Source organism: Porcisia hertigi, chromosome 30 (genome assembly GCF_017918235.1).
Source record: "Porcisia hertigi strain C119 chromosome 30, whole genome shotgun sequence".
Classification (NCBI taxonomy): Eukaryota; Euglenozoa; class Kinetoplastea; order Trypanosomatida; family Trypanosomatidae; genus Porcisia; species Porcisia hertigi.
In genome coordinates this window covers 1,366,871-1,389,357 of record NC_090589.1, presented here as the reverse complement: position 1 = coordinate 1,389,357, position 22,487 = coordinate 1,366,871, and the positions used below count along the sequence as shown (strand labels likewise).

The following is a 22,487-nucleotide window of genomic DNA, read 5'->3' as shown; positions in this document are numbered from 1 at the left end:
CGGTACCTCGACCGTCTACAAGACAAAAAGCAAGCAATCTAAACATACCGTGGCGGGGGAGGGGGGGGGAAGGTAGACAGCACACGTGCAAGACCCACGGACACTCCACCAAGCGTAAAAGAGTATGAAGCGCATAATGAGATACACAGCCACCAGATGCGAAGAATAGCATGAGCACCCCCACAGACAGAGCGGCCGGCGCAGCGTTCTTTTCTTGCACATCGATTAGTCTGAGTTTTCCTCTTTGTTTCGCTTTGCTATGGCCATGACTGTCCCACATCTCACTCCACCCCGCCCTGTAGCCAACATCAACACGAAACAAGTCAATAAGGAAGAAAAGAGCGCACAACACACTAGGGAAAAAAAAAACATGGACGATAAGACAAAGATATACTCCTATTATATGGGGGACGGGGGCGAAGCGGCACCGCAGCAGCGATAAAAAAAGAATCTCATGCACACGATCCGATGAACGAGAGAAAAAACACAAGCAAAGATAAACACAGACAAACTCACCGCCACACCGTCACCCACGGAGACGAATACACGGCTTGAAAGCACAACGACAAGAAAAAAAAAACTTCACAGAGGGGTAAAAGTAGGACGAAAGAAGCAAAACGGTTTGAATCCGAGAAGAAACAAAACATGGAAAGAACGACGCTTGCACAAACGCATGAACAGAGAATACACACATGGGGAGAACAACACATTTACGGAGGAGCTGGAGAGGGGGGAAGGAAAAGAGATGACAAAGCACGAAATGCCATTCGCAAGCGACGAGACACCCCACACCAGGCAGCTCAAGAACAGGAGGGGGGACGCTAAGAGGGCGCGCGCTCGCTCACCCTTTGCATGAAGCACGACAGGGAAAAAGACGCGCATACACCAACACCGCTCAAGCTTACACAGGTGCGAGTACATGCGCTAAAAAAAGGGGGGAAGGTTGGGGGGTTGGGGGGGATGCAAATAAGGAAAGGAAAAGTTGTAAACAACACGTTTTTCTCCCTGTATTTCTGTCTCTGAAAGAAGCCTGAAGTAAATTCCTGCCACAGAACGTTACATTGAGATATGCGCTCGCTGCCCAGGCACTCTTCTGATCATGCATCGTGCCTTTCGTGAGGCGGATCTTCCTTCAGTGTGAGAAGAACAGAAGCGACCAAGGGAGAAGGGGGGGGTAGTGAATTGGACCAGAAGAAGAGGGAAGGTGGGGGAAAGCGAAACAGAGACGAAGCGAGCACTGGAATGGGGGCGGGCGGAGGGGGGGGGACGGGGAGAAGGGAAGAGGGAAGAGGGAAGAATATACGATCGAGCAGGATTCATGACAAACCAGCACCGCAACAACAACAGCAACGATAACAAAAACTTCAGGTTGGGAAAGAGCAAGAGAACATAACTTTTTTTCTTTTTCATAATGTAAGCGAAGGAGAGGGGAGCATACATTTGAGCGCCACAACACGCTCGAAAACGATATGAACCGAGAGGGAGACGAGCACGGGCAGACAAAACGTGCGGCGACAGCGACACAAGAAAATAGCCGCTTACGAAATAAAGATATATATGTAGTGTCACAGATATGTATCCGCGTTGAATATATAGGCCCAACACAGGAGAGGGGGGGGGGGCAAAAAGAAAAAATCATGGACGAGACACAGAGAAAGCGAAATACTAGCTACTCGACACTGCCTGGGCTGGGACATAACTTCCTAGAACTCACACGCAGCACTACATTGGGGGAGAAGAGGGAGGAAGGAGTGATACAATATAAATTTGACTGCGCACACTCCAGGTGAAGCAATGGGAATGAGAGACACAAAAACAAGGAAAAGACGCTCAACAGAGGATCTATACGTCAGCAGAAATGTGGAGTTACAAAACGACAAAGCCCTAAAGAGAGAACAGCAGAAAAAAAAAAGGCCAGAGCACAAACCCAAGACCCACACACACACACCCAAAATAGAACATGTCGGTCACTGTCTCAACGCACTGAAAAACAAAAACTGAAACATAGCGGGAGGGGGGAAGAAGAGGAAGGGGAGGAAGGGGGAAGAGAGGAAGGGGAGGAAGGGGGGAGGAGCAGCATGTAAGGGTCAATTTGACAAATGAACAATAAAAGAACATAAACACACCAAACGCTGGTGCGTCGGAGCACACCTGGCAAATCTTTTACATCCTGACCACTGTCCTGTGCGCATGAAGTACAACAAATAAGAAGAGTTCATTCTTTTGTGCTCATATATTCATGAGAAGACTACACACACATATACACGTGTAGAAACAAATTGGGACGCCAGTGATAAAGTTGGGGGAGGGGGGGGAGGGAGGGGGAGGAGGGAAAGGGAGAGGGGGGAGGGGGGGCAGCAATAGGAAAGGGAACAAAAAAATGCGGGAAAAAGATTCGCTGTTTACAGTTTTGAGAAGCGGAAGTGAAAAGAGAGAGAGAGGCGAGTGCGTGTGTAGTTCCTCGGGATACACGCATGCAGCAGGCAGAGGAAACCAACCGCAGGAAAAAGCTACACGCCAAACGCATTCCTTTGAAAGGCCGCAGCAGACCCAATCGCACAGGCGTGGGGAACAACAGACGTCAGCCTGGTGGGGTTGAAGATTTACAGAGGAAGGGGGGGGGGTATTCATCGAAGCACATGAAGAAGAAACACAGCACCAAAGTCATAAGAGTAGAGGAGCGAGGGGGAAAAAAGTTACCAGTGTATTACACGCTCTGAAAGACAAAAGGATGCATTATACATCACTGCCGCTATTGTACTCACTCGTCCCCTCGCTCCCTCCCTCCCTCCCCCCCAAAAAAAAAAATTTTCAATCCCTATTGCTTTTACCAGTAAATGCGTCTCTGCTCGCGCACTCGCACTCGCCTTCATCTCAAAACCTGTGTGCGAGCAGCGCTATCAACGCTGCAGACCAGAGGTGCCACCAGCCGAAAACGTGGCTGTCCGCAGAACGGTGAGAGAGCCGTCGCTTTTGAGAAGAATCAGACGAGGAGCCGCGCATTCACCACCCGCAGGAAACGACTGTGGTACCGCCTTGGGCGATGCCATACACAGCACCGTTCCCTTTGCCGTTTGAAAGCTCTGTAGTTGCGTCTGTGGTGGGCAAGAAGAAAAAAGGGTGTACGTGGGGGAAGCGGCACCCATCTGCTCCGATATGAACATCGGGGTGGAGGCGGAAGCGGTTGGGGTGGAAGCGGGAACAGCGTAAGCGAGCGTGTAACCCAAGGGAAGCTGAACAGGTGCAGCAATGCCCTCGGGCGGTGGTGTGGAATTGGCGGGGGTACGAGAAGTGGTCACCACGCCGATTGGATGTTGCTGTTGCTGTTGCTGTTGTTGTTCATGCTGAATCCGGTGATGCAATCGGTGCAGTTGTGTCCGCTGCTGAGCGAGCTGGGTCTCGTGTTGGGGACGAATCTGCTGGACCTGCTGCCCCTCTTTCCTCCCGTGAAGCTGTCGAGACTGTTCTGCCGCCTGTTTTTGCTGTGAGCGAGGAGCCGGCGGCATGACACGAGTATGAGTGGTGGACGCCGTCGGCGCTGCCGCCGTAGCAGGTGCAACAGCGCTGCTTTGCATGAAGTGAGGCTTTGAACCTGCAGCGCCGCGGTGTTGGGCGCTGCTTGCGAGGGCCTCCTGAGTGCGGAGTAAAGGAGCCTCAACGTGCCGGCTCGGCGTCGCGGTGCGCATGTTGCCGCGAGCGGGTGTCGAGGGAATTACTGTATTTGTGGCGCCGGGAATGGCATCAGAGAAAGACGAACGCCGGGCGGCAGCGTCAGTGGAGGTGGAGACGGCAGTGTACCGCGGCAGTGCCGGAGTGGCGGGCGAAGGTACAGTGGCAGGCGTCTGATCACGGCCGCGATGCACAAAGACAACGTTGCTTGGCTGCAGCGTGCCGCTGGTCACCGGTGTCGTCAAAGAAGTAGCCGTAGAGGCGCGCTGCATATCGATGAAGGAGGCGAGGGCAGCTATGGTAGTCGATTCAGAGGCACTCGGCGAATGTGTGAAGCATGTGTTGCGCGCTGCGGCGTCGGAGCGCGCGAGTGCTGTGGATAGGGGACGCGCCTCTGGAGTGGCGGTGCCCTTTGGATGGTTTAGGGATGGAGCAGAGCGAGTGCTTGCGGTGCTGCGCGGTTGTAGTGGGGAGTGTTGCTGCGTATGCTGATGTGGCTGTGGCAAAGATGGCTTTGACTTCGGAGTATTTTCTGCCTTCCACTGAATCTCTGCCTGCTGAGAATTTGGCATTGTCACCGGTGACATCTGTTTGGCCATGTGAGGCACGGCCCCAGACCTGTCGCGAGCAGAGCTGGCACCTCGGCAAATCGTCTGGGAGGCAGCACCTTGCTTCGATTGAACAGAAGTGATGGAGGTAGTGGCTGAGTTGGCAAGGGAAGAGACACCTGCGCTGTCCGCGCCGACCCACTCCTTCGTTTCAACGCTGAGTGACGTACCCGTCGTCACACATCCGGAGGAAGAAGACGCAATGGTCGACAAGCCGTCGATGCTGCTCGACGCGGTCGGCTCATCCCACCGCCCGCCTAAGCTGTGCGACGACGGCAAAGCTGCCGTCGCAGAGGTCGCGGACTTGTAGTTTGCAACGTTGCCGCTGATAAAAAAACCAGCCGATACATCCACGCCTTTCGGCGCCAGCTGCACCAGCTCATGCGAGAATGGGCACCGCCCTCCCTTGCTGCAGCCACCCATGGCAAAGAAAGTACAAATGGGGCGTTGGGCGGCATCCTCGTTTCTCCGCCACGCACGCGAAGGCGCCGGAGAGCTTGAGCTGTTCATGGTGCGCATCCTGTGATGACCCAATTCAATGGTGTATGGTCGATTCGAAAAGCCGTTCCCAGAGTTCAGTTGCGCTTTGTTGCTACCCTTGCTAATATGTGCGCTGTCCCGGGGGGGGGGGGAGTGCCAGCGGTGTCGCGTCGAGATGTACGACGCAGACGAATGGATGAGAATACGCGTTTCACCTTCAGTTTGGCAGGAAGGAAAATAAAAACACACACAGAAAGGGATAACACACAACGTGCTCAGAGAGGGGGGGGGAGATGGTTAGAAAGGAAAAGAGCTGGGACACCAAAGAGCAGTGCTGATATCTTGTCTACTTTTTCGTAGCCGTATATGTGGCGAAGTGGTGGCTCTTCCTTTGATGAAGCCGTGTGAGTGTGCAGCAAAACAGAAAGACTCCAGCAAGTGGTAAAGCAGCAGCAGCAGCACTGTAGCTTACTGCCCTAGACTCAATAAAAACGGGGAGAAGGACACACAGACGTACAGATGGCCAAATATGCGCGGTGGCCAGAAAAGAAACAGCAACAAACAAACTGAAGAGAAAGGAGAGCGCGCGCAAGTCGGTCACAACGAGAAACGAAGCAAAAAAAAAAAAAATGTGAGTGCCCTTACACACACACACACACACACACAGAAAGAGAGGAGGAGGGGGAGGGGAGGGGAGAAGAGGAGAAGAGAAGAGAAGAGAAGAGAGCAAACGCAAAGCAGAGAGACACGCGACAGAGTAAACAAGAGGAAGTACGCACAAGCGAAAGGAACTAAATAAAAGAGGAAAAACAAGTTAGCCGAGCAGAGCGACCTTCACCTGAGTCAATGAGTGCGAGAAGGTGCAAAGAAAAATCTTCAAAGTAAACGCAAGGAGCACCGTAGTGAAGAAGGGTTGGGGGAGGTCTTGAAGCAGAGAATGGAAGAGTGAAATGCACACACACACACACACACACCAGTGCTGGAGATCTTCGGTTGTATGTTTTTTTTTCGTGGCGAGCGATTTGATTCGTAGCACAGCAAATAAGACCAGGAAAACGAAGACGCGCACGGTGACAATGACGAGAGACGTATGAAATATGGAGGGGGAAAAAAAAAACGGAGGGAGAGGGGAGAGAGGAGGGGGAGAGGGGGGGAGGAGGGAGGGAAAATATGACAAATATGACGGAGCTAGGAGATGAGAACCCGAAGTGTGTGGAGGGGGGGGGGCACCAGAAGAGGAGAAGGATGTGCGAGAAAGAGAGGTGGGAAGATAACATACAAAGTAGAAGCAAACAACGGGGTGTGGTATCTCTGATTGCGTGTGCAGCAACGTGTGTAATCAGGGGCGAAAGCTACAGACTACAAACGGAAGAGCACGTGTGTGTGTGTGTGTGTGTGTGTTGGGGGGGACTTTGGGATATGAAGTGCAGGCGCGTGATACGCACCTGGGGAACGGAGAGATGTAGATATGGGGTGATCAAAAGAAATGATAGACATGGTGTGCGCAACAGTCGAGGGAGACAGAGTCAAATAGTTCATCACACCATAAGCTGACACATGCACTCAGTCGTGTCGATAAGATCATTCCTCCCTCCTCCTCCTCCTCCTCCCTCCACCGAGTGACACCTGGGGGCCAAAATAGGTCTTTGGTGGTGTCGAACTGACATGCAGGCATGAACCTTTCGCACAGCCAGCATCAACAAAAGAAGCAAAAATCGCCTATACAGAGACACACAAATGCAGAGCTGGTTTGTGTATCTCGGGAAGGGAGGAAGAGGGAGGGGTGACGATTCCTCTTTGTGGGGGGGGGGGGTTGTGCCACAATGTCGCTACCCGTCTTCTCTTTATTTGCTGCTGAGGAACTTCTTCGGTTTTTTTTCGGGGGGGTTGAGTATTTGTCCAAGAACTCAGCAGCGCTTTGTTCCCATGAACGACTGCACACACATACACACACCTTCCTGATTACGTTTTGCGCTTATACTCGTTTGGTTGGCCCTTCAAAACACACACACACACACATACCCTTAAGCACATACTTATACACACGCGCGCATATATATGTGTATACACACATTGCATAGTAAATATATACATATATATGTATCAAAGTGACGAGGGGAGGGAGGAGAAAGGGGGACAACGCCACTCCGGGGGGGGGGAGGGAGAAGTGGAAAGGGTTATCACATGGAGAAGAGGTAGAGAGATGGTGTGGAGAGTAGTAACGAGGGCAACACTCCATACAGATAAAAGGGTGAGAGTAGGGACGACAACAAAAAGGGGGAAAAAAGACGCTGATGTACTCGCGTACGGGGTTTGCGGCGGCAGAGGGTGCAAACATACAATAATAATAATAAGTGATGTGATCGAGCGCTCAGGTGAAGACGGAGGCCAGCCAGCCCCTCTCACATCATTCAGGCTACAACATGAAATTGGGAGAGGGGGAAAAAGTGGCAAATCAGCAGCTGTGGTGTCACGATCGAGAACCACAGTTGAGCCAGGTACACATACAGAGACATACATACCCATGTACACACACACACACACGCGGAGAAAGAGAGAGACAGGCAAGCCCAAAACGGGATTTGAAAAAAAAAAAACGCTCGATAGCTCTGACAGCAATAGAGAGAAGAGAGAGGGGAGCGGGGGGCGGCAGTAAAGTCTATCCATCTAAGCGAATATGTTTTTTTTTACAAAATTGTGTGTGTGGGAGGGGGGGAGATAGGATGGGAGGAGTTGCCATCGAAATCGCATGGCGCCACTGTGCGACACCTGAACGCGGGTGAGGAGTAGAAACGCGTGGACTCAGCAAATAGAGGATGCGAGGGGCCAAAAAAAGCCCGGGAAAAAATATTTGCTGAAGGCGACGGTGGAATCCTAGTCGACGAGCACAGGGGTGGTGAACTATACATGAGCAATATTATAAATTGAGAAAAGAGACGCGCAGTCAAGCAAACGAAAGAGGTGGAAAAAAAAACACATCTGGTCACCGTAGAGGGATCCAAAAAAAAAAACGAACTAGCAGTACACGTCCAGATTTACAAGTGTGAAGTACGTACAGATCTGCATAGACAGATGCACGGGGAGTATCAACGTTTGAGTTAGCTTGTATCTTAATTCTTGACCACAGAGCCCGTCAGTGATAGCGGCAACAACAACAGAAAACAATACAAGGAGGGCGAAAATCGCAAGGGTTGCGAGGGTAGTGATGATATACTTTTATCACGCGACTCACAGACGGGCCCGCTGAAGCATGAGGATGCAGAATTCGTTGAAGAAAATCTTGTCCGACCGGTTGGAGTAGCGACTGAAGCGCATGTCAACCTCCATCGGTGATGGGTCAAGCCCGTAATTTTCCATATTCATGTAGACTTTTTTGAAAGCCTCTCGATCCAGGTAGCCTTTATGCTCCACGTCGTAGTGGTTGAACTGCCGCCTCAGCTCGTCCTCGAGCACAACCCTGCTGGGGTTGAGACTGTACAGTTCGTGAAGTCTGAATAATTTCTTCGCTTCTCGAGACTGGGCGGCTGCGGGACCAGAAGACGCCGCCAGCGCCGCATACCTTAGCTTTGGGTGTTTCTGGGCGTAGAACACAGCATTACCGCCGTCACCCTCACTCTGCGTAGCGACTGTCTGCTCCCCGGCATCAGCAGCCGATGGCAAAGACTGGGGATTCAGTGAAGAGCTAGTCAACACCTCCCCCTCCTGCGGCGACTTGCACACTCTAGGTTCGAGCACCTCGACAGGGGAGGCGGTCACCGGTACGCGCGTGCGGCAACAGGTTCGGGTTGAAGAAGCCCTTTCCGCTGAATCATCTCCGTTGCCGCTGCCCGCCACCACGCCTTCTCTATTGCTCTCCTCCTCCGCCACGTCTTCGAAGTGGACACTGGAGCTCCAGATCAGACACCCATCCTCCCGGCGCACGACAAAATGCTGGAGTGCGAAGTGGAACATATCCTCTCCACGGCCGGGGTCGTCCTTGTATAGTTGAGCGATGCTGATGTGCAGCTCGTCCTCCGTGAAGGTGCCGTCTGTCCCTTTTTTCACGTAGAGGCAGCCTAATGCTTCACCAATGCGGGTGAGGTCTGCATCTGTGGCGGTGACGAGGCGGGTGCGCGGCTGCTTAGCACTGTCGCAAGAAGAGGTAGAGCCCGGCGCAGCAGAGGAGTTTGACGTCTTGACAGCGCCGGGAGACAGAAGCCCGGGGCCCTCAACAAAGCTGCGAATGAACTCCTCCAGAGTTAACTTGCCGCAGTTATTAGTTTCCGCCCCGAGGACGATGGCCGTCATGATGGTGGTCAGCATCCCCTCGTCCCAGCCGGGGAAGACGTCGTGGAAGAGAGCCTTGAGCATGCTCACCAGCTCGGAACGCACCCTGATTCCGTCCCCGTCGCTGTCAAGATCTTTGAAGAGCAATACTAGCCTCTCGAGCTCCCCCGAGTCGTGCATCTCCTGCAGTTTCTCGCAGGCCACTCGCACCCGCTCGTGGGCGACTGAGATCGGGATCTGCATTAGCTGTACGTTACGCAAAAAGCTCTGAAGAAAATCAGTGACGGTGAGTTGACCGCGTTTGCTACGGTCGGCGGTCAGCATAATAAGGTTGCACAAATCTCGTACTTGGGTATGATCCTCGGTGGAGCTCCCAAGAGTGTCCCACAGTGCATGGTAGAGATCCTCAAGGTCGATGAAGCCGTCGTCGTTTCGATCCAGCACGGCAAATGCCTCTTGCAATACCGTTACCTCGTCGTCGGTGAGCTGCCGAGCGCTGGCCTGGCGGGGTTGCGTGGACTCTAGAAAGGTGGCTGGAAGCACGCCTTGGTCCTCCTGGTAGCTACGAATGAACTCGGACAGGGAAAGAACACCGTCCTTGTCTGTGTCGGCACTTGCCATCACAACGGCGACGATCTCCTTGAAGTTCTCCTGCGTCAGGTCCGGAAACGTGGCGAGAAGATGTTCCCGCAACGCCACCTCGAGCTCCTCCGCATCGAGGACGCCATCTTGGTTTGTGTCGATGCGACGGAAGCTGCTCTGCAAAGCAGATATCTCTTCATCCGTTAACCGCACCCGCACACCCGCGACGCAACGGTTCACCACCTCCGCCGGCACCACGCCAGGACCGTCGGCGAATGCCATGAGAAACTCCGTCAGGCTAAGCCGACCATCACGATCCTTGTCAGCAACTTCAAACAACGGGAGAAGGTACTCCTGCAGCGGCGGAAATCGTTCTGGGCCAACGCAGGCGGCCACCTGCGCCATCATTTCCTCGCGACTGACGTAGCCGTCACTGTTGTGATCCATGTAGATAAACGTGTCACGAAGCATGTCCACCTCTTCTGGCGCTAGAAGGCGGAAAATAGCGGCTACCTGTGGATCGACGGTGCAATCCGCCACATCACCTGGTGCCCCAGAGAGTGACATGGCAGCTGGGGAGGGAGAGAGAAGGGAGAGGGAGAGGGAGAGGGCCCCACAAGCAGAGGAAGAAACGGTTGGGTGGTTACACGCTCGTTTCGATAAGAAAATGTGTGACTTGAGTCAGCAGTTGAACCAGCGCTCGATCAATTTGCACAAGTACGCATGAAGGGCTAAGCCAAATATCATTGAAGCTTGCACTGCGCTAACGAAATCCCTTCAGTGCGCAGGTGACATGCAATTACAGAAGCGTGCACCTACAGGTGGAAAAGAAAAAAAGACGAGGAGAGTGGCAGGAGAAAAACTGACGGGCATAAGTAGTGGGGGGCGAGCCCGAAACGCGAAGAGGCGCTGAAATTTTTAGGATGCGCTCACGAGAGTGCGAAGAGGATCAAAGCGGCGCAGTCTGCAGAGACCGAAAAATTTGACCCCAACTGGTGAAAAGTAAGCAAGTAAAATGAATACCCCCTCATCTCCAGGTGGGGAGGAGAAGGAGGGGGGGGAATGTGTGAGCACGTGTGTGTGTGTGTGAATATACAGAATTGCGTTCTTTTTTTTTTCCCTTCTCGACACGAGCACATTACAAACACGCAAAGAGAGCACAATGCCATCTCTCACATCTTCTGAAGACAACAGTCATGTTCATACCTGTTGAGTGTCCCCACTCCGACGAGGGGCAACGTAGTGGTCGTAATAGTGCTTCACCCATGTCTGCGCCAGGTCGAGATCCAGCTCGATGTGTTCCACATGGTGATCAATGATCTCGGGGTCCAGCGAAGAGGGAAAGAGGTGAATGAGGCAGCCTCCATAGCGATGGTTGCCGTCGAACTGGTGATCCACTACGTACTGCTCCTGCTTGGCTATGAGGGAGAGCACTGCCAGACGAAGTTTGATGAACTGGTAAAGGCAGGGCTCGATGTCCTTCAAAGGTTCCTTGGGCTCACCCTTCACTTGAGGAAGACGCGCATGATGAATTCCGCGATGGACAACAATGTCGCACAGCAAGTACTGCAAGGACGTTCGCAGCTGCTTCGTCACGATGAGGTCGACGCAGTCACCCATGTCGAGGTAGGGCGAGTACATGAGCACGGGGTCGTAGGATGAAGTACTGTACATGCTCATGCCCATCGCTTGCGCAACCTTGGAGACGCCCAAAGTGTAGCGCCGCTCGATGCCACTGTAGTCGACACCCTGCGGCATCCGCAGAGGGCGGCTGCGCAGCTTATTGCGCAGCAGCTGCGCAGTGAAAAGCTTCATCTTGCGCATCAAGAAAATCTCGTCTGCCACCTCTAATTCGGACCTTCCCGTCTTTATCGAGATGTATTTGACCCGCTCATCGTCGTTGAACTCACTCGGGAAGTAGTGGGCGTAAATCACGTCTTTGAAGGTCGGCACGTACCGACCCTCCACCGTCATCTCTTGATTATAGGGGAACCACCGTATTTGGCTCTCCGTGCGAGCGTTCGAGCCCTCCAGGTAGCCGTGGATGTGACGCGGGATACTCTGTGAAGACAGAGTGTTGCCAGTACGATCCATCATTTTCTTCCAGTAACGAGTGAGAGGGTTGTGTTCAAACACTGGACTGTCCCACATGGACATACACCGCAGGGGACTGCACTTCATGTTCTGCTTGGCAGTTGCCCCCACGTGGCGTCGATACGATAACAGCAGATCTGAGCAGCGCAGGGGGCTCAATGTGGCACCCTACAATGAGAAGAATGCCGCACCACCGAAGTTAAGTAGAAAAAAACAAAGTGAGCTGACATGTATCATGCGTAGTCCGCAGAAGTCCCGAACTCAGCCGCACCTTGACGCTTTGGTGTGTCCTGTTTGTTCACCCCTCCCCCTTTCCTCCCTTCCGGTACGCCTGTCTGTGCACAGCCGCCCAGTTGAGGTGCACGCCATCGCACCCCCTCCAAAAAAAAACGATAAATGACGTCTGTGTGTGAGTGTGTGTGTGTGTGAGTGTCGAAGAGACAACCGGTGCAAGTATGAATAAAGAGACTCACAAAGAAGCTCAGCGCTGTTGGGGGGAGTGGAAAAAAAAGATGTAGGTGAGCTGTAAAAGGGAGACGTCGTACATTTAAAAACCGGGGGATCGAAATACACACAGTGGCGGACGGGTACCCCCCCCCCTCCCAGGCAGCAACGAGAATGAGGAAGTAGCCCCGCTGTTTTGGAGGGAGGGAGCCCGCGCGCCTCGCCCTAGATGGAACGCCACTTGTGGAAGTAGTAGAAAAAGAAGCCCCACTCCGTTCACAATGAAGCATCTGCCGCTTTCCCCTCTCCCCTGGCCTGCCACCTGTGCGGAGGGGAGGGGGGGGGGGCTGTCGGAAGAGAGGAGCAGGACATGCAGTAGCCTGGTGGCTTCAATGCAGCCGTGATCACTCGCACCTGTGCTTTCAAGGCAGGTGCGACCGTGGAGCAGATCTGCTTTCGAGTTGTAATTTTTTTTTAGGGAAGAAAAACCGACAAGAGACAAAATGAAAAAGAGACTGAAAGCAAAAGCCTAGGAAGGGATGGAGACAAAGTCAAGGGGGTGTGTGAAAGCAGGGGGGCGAGCGGATGACTAGAGTGTCGCAAGAGCTAGTAGGGGAGGTGGGACCGAGAGCGACGCTCAAAAGAAACACACCCGCACCTCCCTCTGCCTTCCGAAAGACCACACCTTTATACAGCCCCAGACACACGTAGATGCTCTACTCCGAGACCTCGATGTTGGTCTTGGTCTGGACGTAGATGCCGTCAAGGAACTTACGGATATCCTTGTTCTTCACCAAGCACATCTGGTGCAGCAGGGCGGCCTCGCGGGATACCTGCTCCAGGTCGCTGCCCTCGAAGATGAACTCATCCTTGACCTTGGACGGGTCGGTCTGATACACCTTCACGGTGCTGGGCACCAGCTGGCGGCGCACGCGCTTCTCACCAAGGAAGTTGCGAACCTCGACGTTCTGGCCATCCAAGGAGACGTTGATCGGAAAGTGGGCGTAGGCGCAGCGCACCTTGAAGCGATAGCCCTTCGTCACACCAGTGATCATGTTCTGCACGTGCGCCTTGGTGGTGTTCAGGCACGCAATTGGAATCTTGGAGCCGAACCAGCGGATCGCCGTGAAGGTGCGGTTCTTCTTGTCCACGCGGAAGTCCAGCTGCAGGTGCGACAAGTCCTTGGTGAGGGTGCCGCGCTTGCCCGTGACCGTGACCTTGCGGCCCCTCACGGCGACAGTCACACCCTCCGGGATTTGGAGGGTGGACAGGCTCTTGACCTTAACCATCTTCTTGCGAGAGGGGCAGGTGCGGTTACTCCTAATATCGGCGTGTTTTTGTGAGTGTGCGTGTGTGTACGAAGAAAGAGGGCGGGCGGGAGCAGAAATGGCAGGAAAAGGGAGTTAGAGGGAAATACATATTGCTGGCCAGGGCAGCGATATGAGACGCATTTTTCCCTTGGGGGAATCGCGTGCAGTGACGTAAACATGGCGTACCGAAAGAGGATCAAGGGACGCGAACGCGCAGCATGACGAGAGGGACACGGATGCGAGAAAGCGTAGGATTCATAACGCCACCGTCACAAGCGACAGTAGAAGCGGGAGGGAGAGAGCTTTGGAGTTCGTGAGAGTGATAGGAAGCGCACTCCAGGTGCTGGTCACTTCCCACCCAAGCCCTTCCAGCATCGCGAACTCGGCGTCTACCCTCGTAGGCGCAAATTGCCCTCGAAAGACGCGCCCTGCCCCCTCCCCTTTTGTCCCGATGGCGCAGTCTTTTTCGCATCACCATATCATTTGATTCCCACTCGCGGTAGCCGCTCAAGAAAAACGTGAGAGAAGTGATGTCAGACGCATCACCACCGACGGTCCAAACGTCGCTCTCCCGACACCAACACGGAGAATCCCTCTTCCGAGAAGAACGAGAAGGGAACCGCTCGCCCGCGCAAAGTCACTCACAAACTGACTGATGGTTGGGTGTTCTGATACCATGCTGGCTTTTTTTTGTAAATTGGGTGCACATACATCTACACACAAAAGAGAGTCTAGAAATGTTGAAGTGAAAACACAAGAAGGTCACATTTTCTGCAGCGAGCGTGTGGTCGCGAAGTCCCTGAAGACAGGCAAGACCATTACACGTACTCATACACACACACACACACACATACACCAGCAGAAGGACACACAAACACATGGTAACAAAAACAAAAAGGAGCGGTGAAGCGACAACGTGTCAGTTCGATAAAAACGGTTCCGTATGTGCCTCAGTTGCTGGCGCTGCCGTGAAGTCTCTCCCCTTTAGCATCTACAGGGAGGTCAAATGACGTTCGCGGCGCGAGCGCGAGTAGTCCATGTTGGGAAGCAGACGTGCCTTTGCCGGATCGTCACAATAGGTGTTCGGGTCAAAGAACTTGATTGACTCTTTACCCCACCCCTTCGGGAGCTCCACCGTGGGAGAGGCTTCGTCAACAACAATGGCATCCTCCACGGCGTGACCCACAGTGGTACGGCCCTCCTTGCCTTCAGCCGTTGGGTACTGAAGGACACGGGACACCGGTTCCTTGGGCGCAGGCTTTGTCAGCGCCGCAGGTAGTGCAGGGAGAGTGTTTCTTGCGGAAGTGCTCGCGCATTGCCTCTGCGCACGCTGGTGACGGGCAAGCTTCTGAGGGGAGCTAACGTAGTTATCCGGAAAGTGCTTGGATGCCTCGGGGCCCCACCCTAGGCGCTTGTCTTGTAGGGTCTGCCTGTCTAACGAGACGACCTCCTCTCTTCCCCGAGTTCCCGCGGCAGCGGTGGTACTCGGCTCTGTCCTTCTCAATTTATCTGCTGGCACCGTTGTCGTTTTCTTCCTTGGCTTTATCGCCCTCGGTCGCTTGCCAGGACTCGATACGTAGTTCTCGGGAAACAGCTCGTACGCACCGGGACCCCAGCCCCGCCGAAGTCTCCGCGACTCAGCGTTTGGTGCCGGTGGCTCAGCCCCTATCGGGGACACTGCGGCATTCGCGTCGTCGCTTCTAGACTTCTGGACCGCGGCACGCTCCTCCAAGGACCTTGCAGCGGCAGAAACCAGCGCGGCCGTCCCCGGCGCAGGGCAACTCAGTGTAGTCGGCAACATGGCACCGTCCCTTAACGGGACGGCCTCCTCAAGAAGTGACGGGGCAGCGGTGGAGGCGGTCAGTGGGGCACCGTGATCACTACGAGCTGCGATGACACCGCCTGCTGCTGGCGACTCGCACGACTGCCTCGACTCTGCCGGCGGCGAGCTGCGCCGCGGCAACGCCACAGACATGCTGATTCCCTTGACCCTCATATACACAATCTCGTCCTTGACCAAAACAACCTGCATGACGCAATCCTGAGCGAACACCTCCGCCTTGGGCTGCGCACCGGTGCCCCCGACGAACACTTCTGTCACTACAATAGCAGGCGTCTTGCTGCAGCCATCCAAGCTTCGCCGCGACAGCACAAGGCGCTGCATTGCATCCTTAGCGAGGCGGCGCACCGTCGTGGAAGCGCTAATAGGCACACGAAACGTGCTACCCTTTCTGTTGTCCTCACCCACGAAGGTGACGGTAGCGAAGAGCGGCCCCGGCGCAGCAACAACTGACGATGCCACTGAGGCTTGCATTATTACCTTAACGTCACCCGCAGCCGCACCAAGCCAGTGTTCTCGTAGTGCAGGATAAGCCTCCCCCTCTCCCTTTTGAGCGGCGGGTGCGCGGGATTCGAAAACGCTATCGACCCAGTGGTGCGAAACTTGTAAACACAGGTGAAGCAAGGAACTTGCGCGCAGGTCCCACAGCGTGGGGAGGGGGGGGGGCGAAAGAAACACAATTGTGAAAGACACTTGCAACTCAACACTTGCAAAGTCTAGGAAGGGGCGAAACAGCCCCGCTGACCAGTATAGGCCGTCTAAGAAAAGATAATACGATCTGTGAAAGCGATGTGAAGGGGGGGGGGGGGGAAGGCGCGAGAGGTGGGGATGCACAAAGAACGGGGGATCTGGTCGATTACAGAGTAGAGAGAGCAAGCAACGGGTGTGAGGTGCTAACAAGCAAAACGCAGGAGAGAGCTGAGGCGAACACACACACGCACACTAATACGCGCAAACTATAGAAAGGGAAAAGGGGAAAATATATGAATATATAAATATATATATATATACTGATGTAAATCTAAAAATGGTGAAGAAATTTGAATCGATCTCTAAACGGTGCTTACTGATCTCGGTGCAGCAGCGATGTGCTAAAGAGAGATGTGCAGATGTGGAAGGTGATTCATTCGATGAAGTATCGTGATGTCCGGGAGCACATACGCGGCGGTATGCATGAAGGGGAGAATGGCAAGCGGAGAGACGACGAGTGAGGTGTCAGAAATAGATGAGGACAACAGAGGGAGGCAGACGTGTACATCAAAAGGAGAAAGAAGGGGTGAGATAAGGCTTTCGACCTGTGGCGGTGGAAGCGAGGTGTGGAAACAGGCGCCATGGGTGAGCATACATCTAAGAGCAAAACTTGCACACAAAGGCACGCGGCCGCATATACGCACTGGAGAAGTGGTGTCTTTACCGTTGGCGATGCGATATAATCGTGTTTGATGATGATGGCCACGTTGGTGAAGTCAGGAGCGACGCGCGCGATAGAAAAGAAAAACAGCAGCTCGTGAAATGATTCAACGGCGTCCATGACATTCCCTTCCGGATCGATATTACGGTTTGCGCTCTGTAGTCCTCTTTTTGAAAAACGGTGTGTGGACAAACGGAGTCTACAAACAATGGGGAGGGGGGGGGGGGGGACTAAATCGGTGGCGACCGTCCCATTTTCCTCGTTCAAAAAAAACGCATCCAAGTCTGCCCTCTCAGTGGAACGTGACCTCGCCCAAGAGGGCACAGATGTACAAAGAGGCAAAGAAGGCCGCAACGGCAGCAAAGGAAACAGAGAAAGGGAGAGAAACAGCAACAAGTTAACCACTGAAGATGACACGAGTCCCCCAGTAAGAGTGAAGGGACAGCACACTGTGACGGGGAAAAGAAAAGAGAGCAGAAAACCCCCCTCGACAAATCGAGGAGCTGCAGTAGTGCGACGCCGGCGTACCCACCTCGCTTGTTGCCTTCCTCTACAAGTACTCTCCACATACACGCGCACACACACCCACACGAATGATGCAACGGCCACTGTCTGCAGGACACCAGCGTGTGCGTGAGGTCACTAAACAACTGGTGGCTGATACGTGGCGGATCCAGTGGTCGTTGAAGTGGCAGTGGTGATGGGCGGTGATCGCAAGCTACCAGTGCCGCCGTCCACAACCCCTGGGATCGCGGAATACAATGGCGTGCCTCCATACGGAGGACTTGCGTCGGAAACAGGCAGTGTCGACTGTGGTGCTGCAGCTCGGTGGGAAACGCTGGCTGACCACGCTGGCGGCGCCGTGGCATAAGACGTTCCCGACAAAGGAACTTGAGCCCCTGGTGTACTCGCTATGATGGGACCAGTCGCCGCGCCGCCAGGAACCTGGCCACTTGACAGGAATAGGGCAGACGTGGCAGGTGCGTCGTAGCCGGCCACCGTTGGCGTCCTGTGACTCGGTGCCGGCGGCGGCGGCAACGCCGTTGGAGGCAGAACCGGCGTACTTGAGTAAGTGGGGAGGCGCACTCCCTGAAAGGTTTGCGAGAAACCCGTGGAAGCAATTTCCACAAAGCTGTGGAGCACCTGAATTGTTGTGAGGACGCTCCGATCGATTGCTTGGCGGCCAGCCACAAAGAGCTGGGAGCACATTGCCTTACTTTGCTCGGTCACCCGCCACAACTCCACACGCCAATTCTCCAATATCTGCTCGTTTCGCGGTAAACGAGTGAAGTCTTTTTGTGGCGATGAGCGGAGGTCATGCACCTTTGATTTGAAGAATTCGTACTCGAGCTGGTGATGTCGTCGCGCCTCCTCGATTTCACGCAGCTGCGCACACTGCTTGGCGAAGTTTCGGAGTAACTCGAACCCGTTATCCTTCAGACCTTTCTGGTGTTCCTGAGAAGTTTCCAGAAGCTTAACACCAACCTCAAGAACATCTGCGGCAAGATCACGACTCTCCTTCGGCAAATCTGGCACACCCTTGTACTCTTCCCCAATCTCTCGCAGCGTTGTCCCGAGCTCCCCCATGAGCTGAGCAGCCCGGATGACCTTTTCGCAAATCACCTCACCCTTTGTCTCCATCATGCGTACCTTCGACATGACCTCCATGAGGCGCATCTCGTCGGGCGTCATCTCCGCCCGAGACATCATATCACGCAGGCTCTGCGTGGTGCGCCGAGCGAATCCCTTTAGCGCCTCCATTCTCGTGTTGCCTAAGACACCGGGAGGTTGAAAGGGGAAAAAACTGTTTCCTCCTGCCTGTGTGGGTGTAGGACAATGTGAACAATGGATATCGAAGCCCTGGTGCTGCTCCCTCCCCTCTCTCTCCCCCTTCCTTTTGACGGCGTGACCTCCACTTTTTTTTTTTACCACCCGAGGTAAGTCAGCCCGCCCCCCACAGAGAAAGTCCAACGCGCACACTGGCAGGAGGTGAGAAAGCGGTCACGCAAAAGTGAAAGAACTTCTATTAAAGGTCAAGTGCCGTTTTTTTTTTCTTTGTAGCTTTTGTGTGCTGAAATAGAGCTGGTGTAGCTGCCCTGCATTAAGCGAGTACTGGTGTAACCTATAGCCCTGAATTGGGCTTTGTGAGCGTGTGTGTGTGTGTGTGTGTGATGGGGGGTACGTATGTCTGTGAACAAAGCTCCTTGTCGGTCATTCGTCCGATACGAGGGTGTGGGGTAATGTCCACAAGAAACAACAACAGCGAATCCCAACAACAAGCAATAGTGTGACGTAGCAAAAAAAAAACCAAGAATAGGGCGGCATATGCAGAAAGGTGAAAGGAGAATATTTGCGTGGGAAAGCGCTGCTTTTACAGCTATGAGGCCTATTATGTGGGCAGAAAGGGGTCAGGCAGCCTGGCGTTCACCTTGACGTGACAAAGTCCCTGAGAGAGGGAGGGGACGAAGCGACACAAAGAACAGCGCAGGAGGTGGGGCAGAGGAGACCGGCGATGCAAGTTCCCCTCTTCACACACACACACACACACACACAAAACACCTTACGATGGTCCTCCTCTGTGTGCCTACCCTCACCACTTTTCCACACCTCATATCCTCGCGTGAAACCGAATCACTCTCCCCCTTCCCCCTCTACCCTCCCCCTCATTTGCTATCGTGTTTAGTTCGTCCCTCATGTCTATTCCTTTTCATTGGCAGCTATAAACATATATATCTATATATATATACATATATATGTCTGTGTCTGTGTGTGTGGTGTGTGGTGTGGGAGATTGTTTTTCTCCTGTCTAGAGTGCTTCCCTGAATTCGAACACCACTACGCCTTTTCTAAGTTTGCAGCTCTGCATAACTCATAAGCCGCCACCCTTTACCACCCCCCCCCCCGCCCACAATTCATAACGCAATAGGAGACCACATCAACCAGAGAACAAAGAGACGGGGGGAAAAAGAAAAAAAAGAGAAGAACGACGATGATCACCGTTACTGTGGGTGCCAATTATGCCTCACTTCGCCCAGATGCGCGATCGTGTGTGCGTGTGCACGCCTCTGCAAACCTGCGCGCCTGCAGCAAGCCGAAGCTCTGATCTGAGTATACACTCGGTGAACAGTGTAGCGCACTGAATGTAATTTCGTTATTATTCCTCCGCGCTTTTCTTTACAACACAAAGTGCAAAAGAGGCAATCAAATGAAAAGGGGGAGGGGGGAAGGGACGCGACACCGCAGCACACGCAGCGGCAAGCGCAGCGATGTTAGGCGAAGAGGCGAAACACACACACACTCACCCACATCAAACGAGCAGCGCACTGCGACCGCAGATAAAGACTGAAGCAACAGTGCAAAATCAAAGGCAAAAGGAGAAGGGGTAATGAATCGTCTGAGTCTAGCGCTCCTTCCCCCTCCCCCCTCCCCTCCCCCCTCCTCAGAACCTCCCCCTCGTTGCTCTCCTTTGCGCACCTGCATTATGACAACAGACATACGCAGATAGACACACCACATGGATCGACACAAACAACCAGTCGAAATCACTGCATAACCCAACAACAAGATATCTAGGAGCGCGTACGTCAGTGTACACGCCGGAAAGTAAACGGCAACGAGGTCAAGCCCCAAAAAAAAAATAAAAAAAATCGTCACAGGACGCAAAAAGAAGACAACTACACTTGGGCGCGCACCTTTAGACCCTTACACAATCACCAAGTGCAAGAAATAAGTGAAAGGAAGATGAAGAGTGCCACGGCGCGCCACGCCCCCCCCCCTTCCATCACAACTGCACGTCATTAAAAACGTAAGACGTGAGGGAGAAAGGGGAATGCGGCGGAAGCAGGTGTAAAGGTGAGCGCTTGACGCATATACATCTACAAGTGGAGACAGAAAAAAAAAAACTCTGAGAGGGTGGGATAAAAGAGAGAGAGGCGCAATCGATAGCACAACGCGACAGGGGAAGAAAGCGTGTGCCCAAAACGGTGGCCTAGTGCGTCCGCTCTAGTAGTCAGGGTTGCTGAGGTCGCAGTTCTCGGAGAGGTAAAACTCGCCCTGCCCAACGATACGGTTGTCCTTCCAGTTGCCCACAAAAACAGCGCCGCACTTGAGAATGATGCGGGCGCGGCCCTCCTTTTTGCCATTCACCCACCCACCCTCGTAGCTCGAGCCATCGGGCAGCAGCAGCTGGCCCTCGCCGTGGCGCCTATCGTCCAACCAGTGGCCCTCATAACGGCACCCATTCGCGTACTCAAGGACGCCGCGACCGGTTGCGCTGTCGTTCTGCCAGTCGCCCTCGTAGGTATCCTTGTTGCTATAAGCCAAAGTCCCGCGCCCATGCTTCTTTCCCTGGTACCACTCGCCGGTGTAGCGGTCACCCTGGAGGTAGGTGAGAGTGCCAGTGCCGTGCGCCTTGTCGTCCAACCAGTAGCCCTCGTAGCGCTCTCCGTTGACATAGGTCAGTACACCATAGCCCTGCTTTACGTCGTCGATCCACTCGCCCTCGTACTTGTTGCCGTTCGGGAATATGTACGTACCCTTGCCGTGCATCTTGCCATCCTGCCACTCGCCTTCATAAACACCGCCATCAGCGTAGTAGTACTTACCCCAGCCCTGCATGCGCCCCTCCACCCAATCGCCCTCGAACTTCTCCGACACGCTACCATCGGGGCCGGCGTACGTCACTGTACCCTTTCCGTGACGCCTATCATCCCTCCACTCGCCCTCGTAGCGGTCACCGTTGGAATAGTAGTACAAACCCTTGCCATTCATGCGGCCATCCTTCCATTCACCATCGTAGCGGTCACCGTCGGCATATTCCAGAGTACCACGACCGTTGATGCGACCAAACGACCAGTCACCAGTGTAGCGGTTGCCGCTGGCATAGTAGCACGTGCCCTTACCGTGCACCTTGTCCTCCACCCACTCCCCATCGTACTTGCTGCCGTCCGCATAGGTGTACACACCGCGGCCGTGACGCTTGCCGTACACCCATTCGCCCTCGTACTTCTCTTTGTTTGGGTAGACGAGGCAACCCTGACCGTGCATCTGGCCATTCTCGATCTCGCCCGTGTACAACATGTTTGCTGCCTTGACGCTCAGGGGAAAAAAGGAGGAAAAACGCGGTAGTAGTTGTAGAGGAGAGAGAGAAGAAGGGAGAAGAAAGGCGATGAAAGAGGGGGCCCCTCCTTTTTTTCCCTCTAATGTTTGTGTGGTTAGTAGAGGTATAAAACGGTTTGATCCAGATGACTGCAGCCAAGCAATAAGAATACGCGACGGGGGGAGAAAAAAAAAAGATGCGGTGGAATGGATGACAGGATTCGGCACCGCGTAGGGCGGGCCACACACACACACACGCACACACTTTTTGTTGGTTTTTTCTCTTGTGTGAACAGGTGTGGATGAGTGTGTGGGTAGGAGAAAGATATGGCAGAGAAAATTTCATGGTAGTGGCAACTGCAGTGAAAAAGTCACAGAGGAGAGCCACTGGGGAGTTAACGCGGGCGGGTGAGATGCGCACGAGACCACCTTAATGACAGCGAGTTGCCGCACAAGTGCGTCTGCGGTCGTGCACTTGGTCCACGGAAGGGAACAGCGCTGCTCCAAAACAGCATCGCTGACTCGGACATCTATCCAAGCCTCACGTGGAGACCTGTGGCCCTCTTGCACAGACATAAAAGAGGACCAGCCCACTTTCCTCCTGCCAAGCACCTCCATTCGACGCGGTCCCTACAAAGTAACGCAGGGAGTAGCAGCAGAAAGCCAAAGGCAACCATCACAACAGC

The 22,487-nt window shown here is 53.8% G+C and overlaps 7 protein-coding genes across 7 annotated transcripts; all 7 read right to left on the bottom strand.

The window, feature by feature from the left end:
- Window positions 1–2,900: 2,900 nt before the first annotated feature.
- JKF63_03129 (uncharacterized protein) lies at window positions 2,901–4,700 on the bottom strand (the record flags this gene model as incomplete). The annotated part of the gene is made up of 1 exon (XM_067899150.1): window positions 2,901–4,700. The coding sequence occupies one exon, from the start codon at window positions 4,698–4,700 to the stop codon at window positions 2,901–2,903; it is 1,800 nt and encodes a 599-aa protein (XP_067755594.1).
- A 3,285-nt stretch (window positions 4,701–7,985) lies between these two features.
- On the bottom strand, window positions 7,986–10,172 carry JKF63_03128 (uncharacterized protein; the record flags this gene model as incomplete). The annotated part of the gene is made up of 1 exon (XM_067899149.1): window positions 7,986–10,172. One exon carries the CDS (start codon window positions 10,170–10,172, stop codon window positions 7,986–7,988), a length of 2,187 nt encoding a protein of 728 aa, XP_067755593.1.
- Window positions 10,173–10,805: 633 nt separating this feature from the next.
- Window positions 10,806–11,786, bottom strand: JKF63_03127 (uncharacterized protein; the record flags this gene model as incomplete). The annotated part of the gene is made up of 1 exon (XM_067899148.1): window positions 10,806–11,786. One exon carries the CDS (start codon window positions 11,784–11,786, stop codon window positions 10,806–10,808), a length of 981 nt encoding a protein of 326 aa, XP_067755592.1.
- A 1,073-nt stretch (window positions 11,787–12,859) lies between these two features.
- On the bottom strand, window positions 12,860–13,432 carry JKF63_03126 (uncharacterized protein; the record flags this gene model as incomplete). The annotated part of the gene is made up of 1 exon (XM_067899147.1): window positions 12,860–13,432. One exon carries the CDS (start codon window positions 13,430–13,432, stop codon window positions 12,860–12,862), a length of 573 nt encoding a protein of 190 aa, XP_067755591.1.
- Window positions 13,433–14,444: 1,012 nt separating this feature from the next.
- JKF63_03125 (uncharacterized protein) lies at window positions 14,445–15,767 on the bottom strand (the record flags this gene model as incomplete). The annotated part of the gene is made up of 1 exon (XM_067899146.1): window positions 14,445–15,767. One exon carries the CDS (start codon window positions 15,765–15,767, stop codon window positions 14,445–14,447), a length of 1,323 nt encoding a protein of 440 aa, XP_067755590.1.
- Window positions 15,768–17,346: 1,579 nt separating this feature from the next.
- Window positions 17,347–18,465, bottom strand: JKF63_03124 (uncharacterized protein; the record flags this gene model as incomplete). Its single annotated transcript, XM_067899145.1, has 1 exon — window positions 17,347–18,465. The coding sequence occupies one exon, from the start codon at window positions 18,463–18,465 to the stop codon at window positions 17,347–17,349; it is 1,119 nt and encodes a 372-aa protein (XP_067755589.1).
- Window positions 18,466–20,706: 2,241 nt separating this feature from the next.
- JKF63_03123 (uncharacterized protein) lies at window positions 20,707–21,783 on the bottom strand (the record flags this gene model as incomplete). The annotated part of the gene is made up of 1 exon (XM_067899144.1): window positions 20,707–21,783. The coding sequence occupies one exon, from the start codon at window positions 21,781–21,783 to the stop codon at window positions 20,707–20,709; it is 1,077 nt and encodes a 358-aa protein (XP_067755588.1).
- Between the last annotated feature and the right edge of the window lie 704 nt (window positions 21,784–22,487).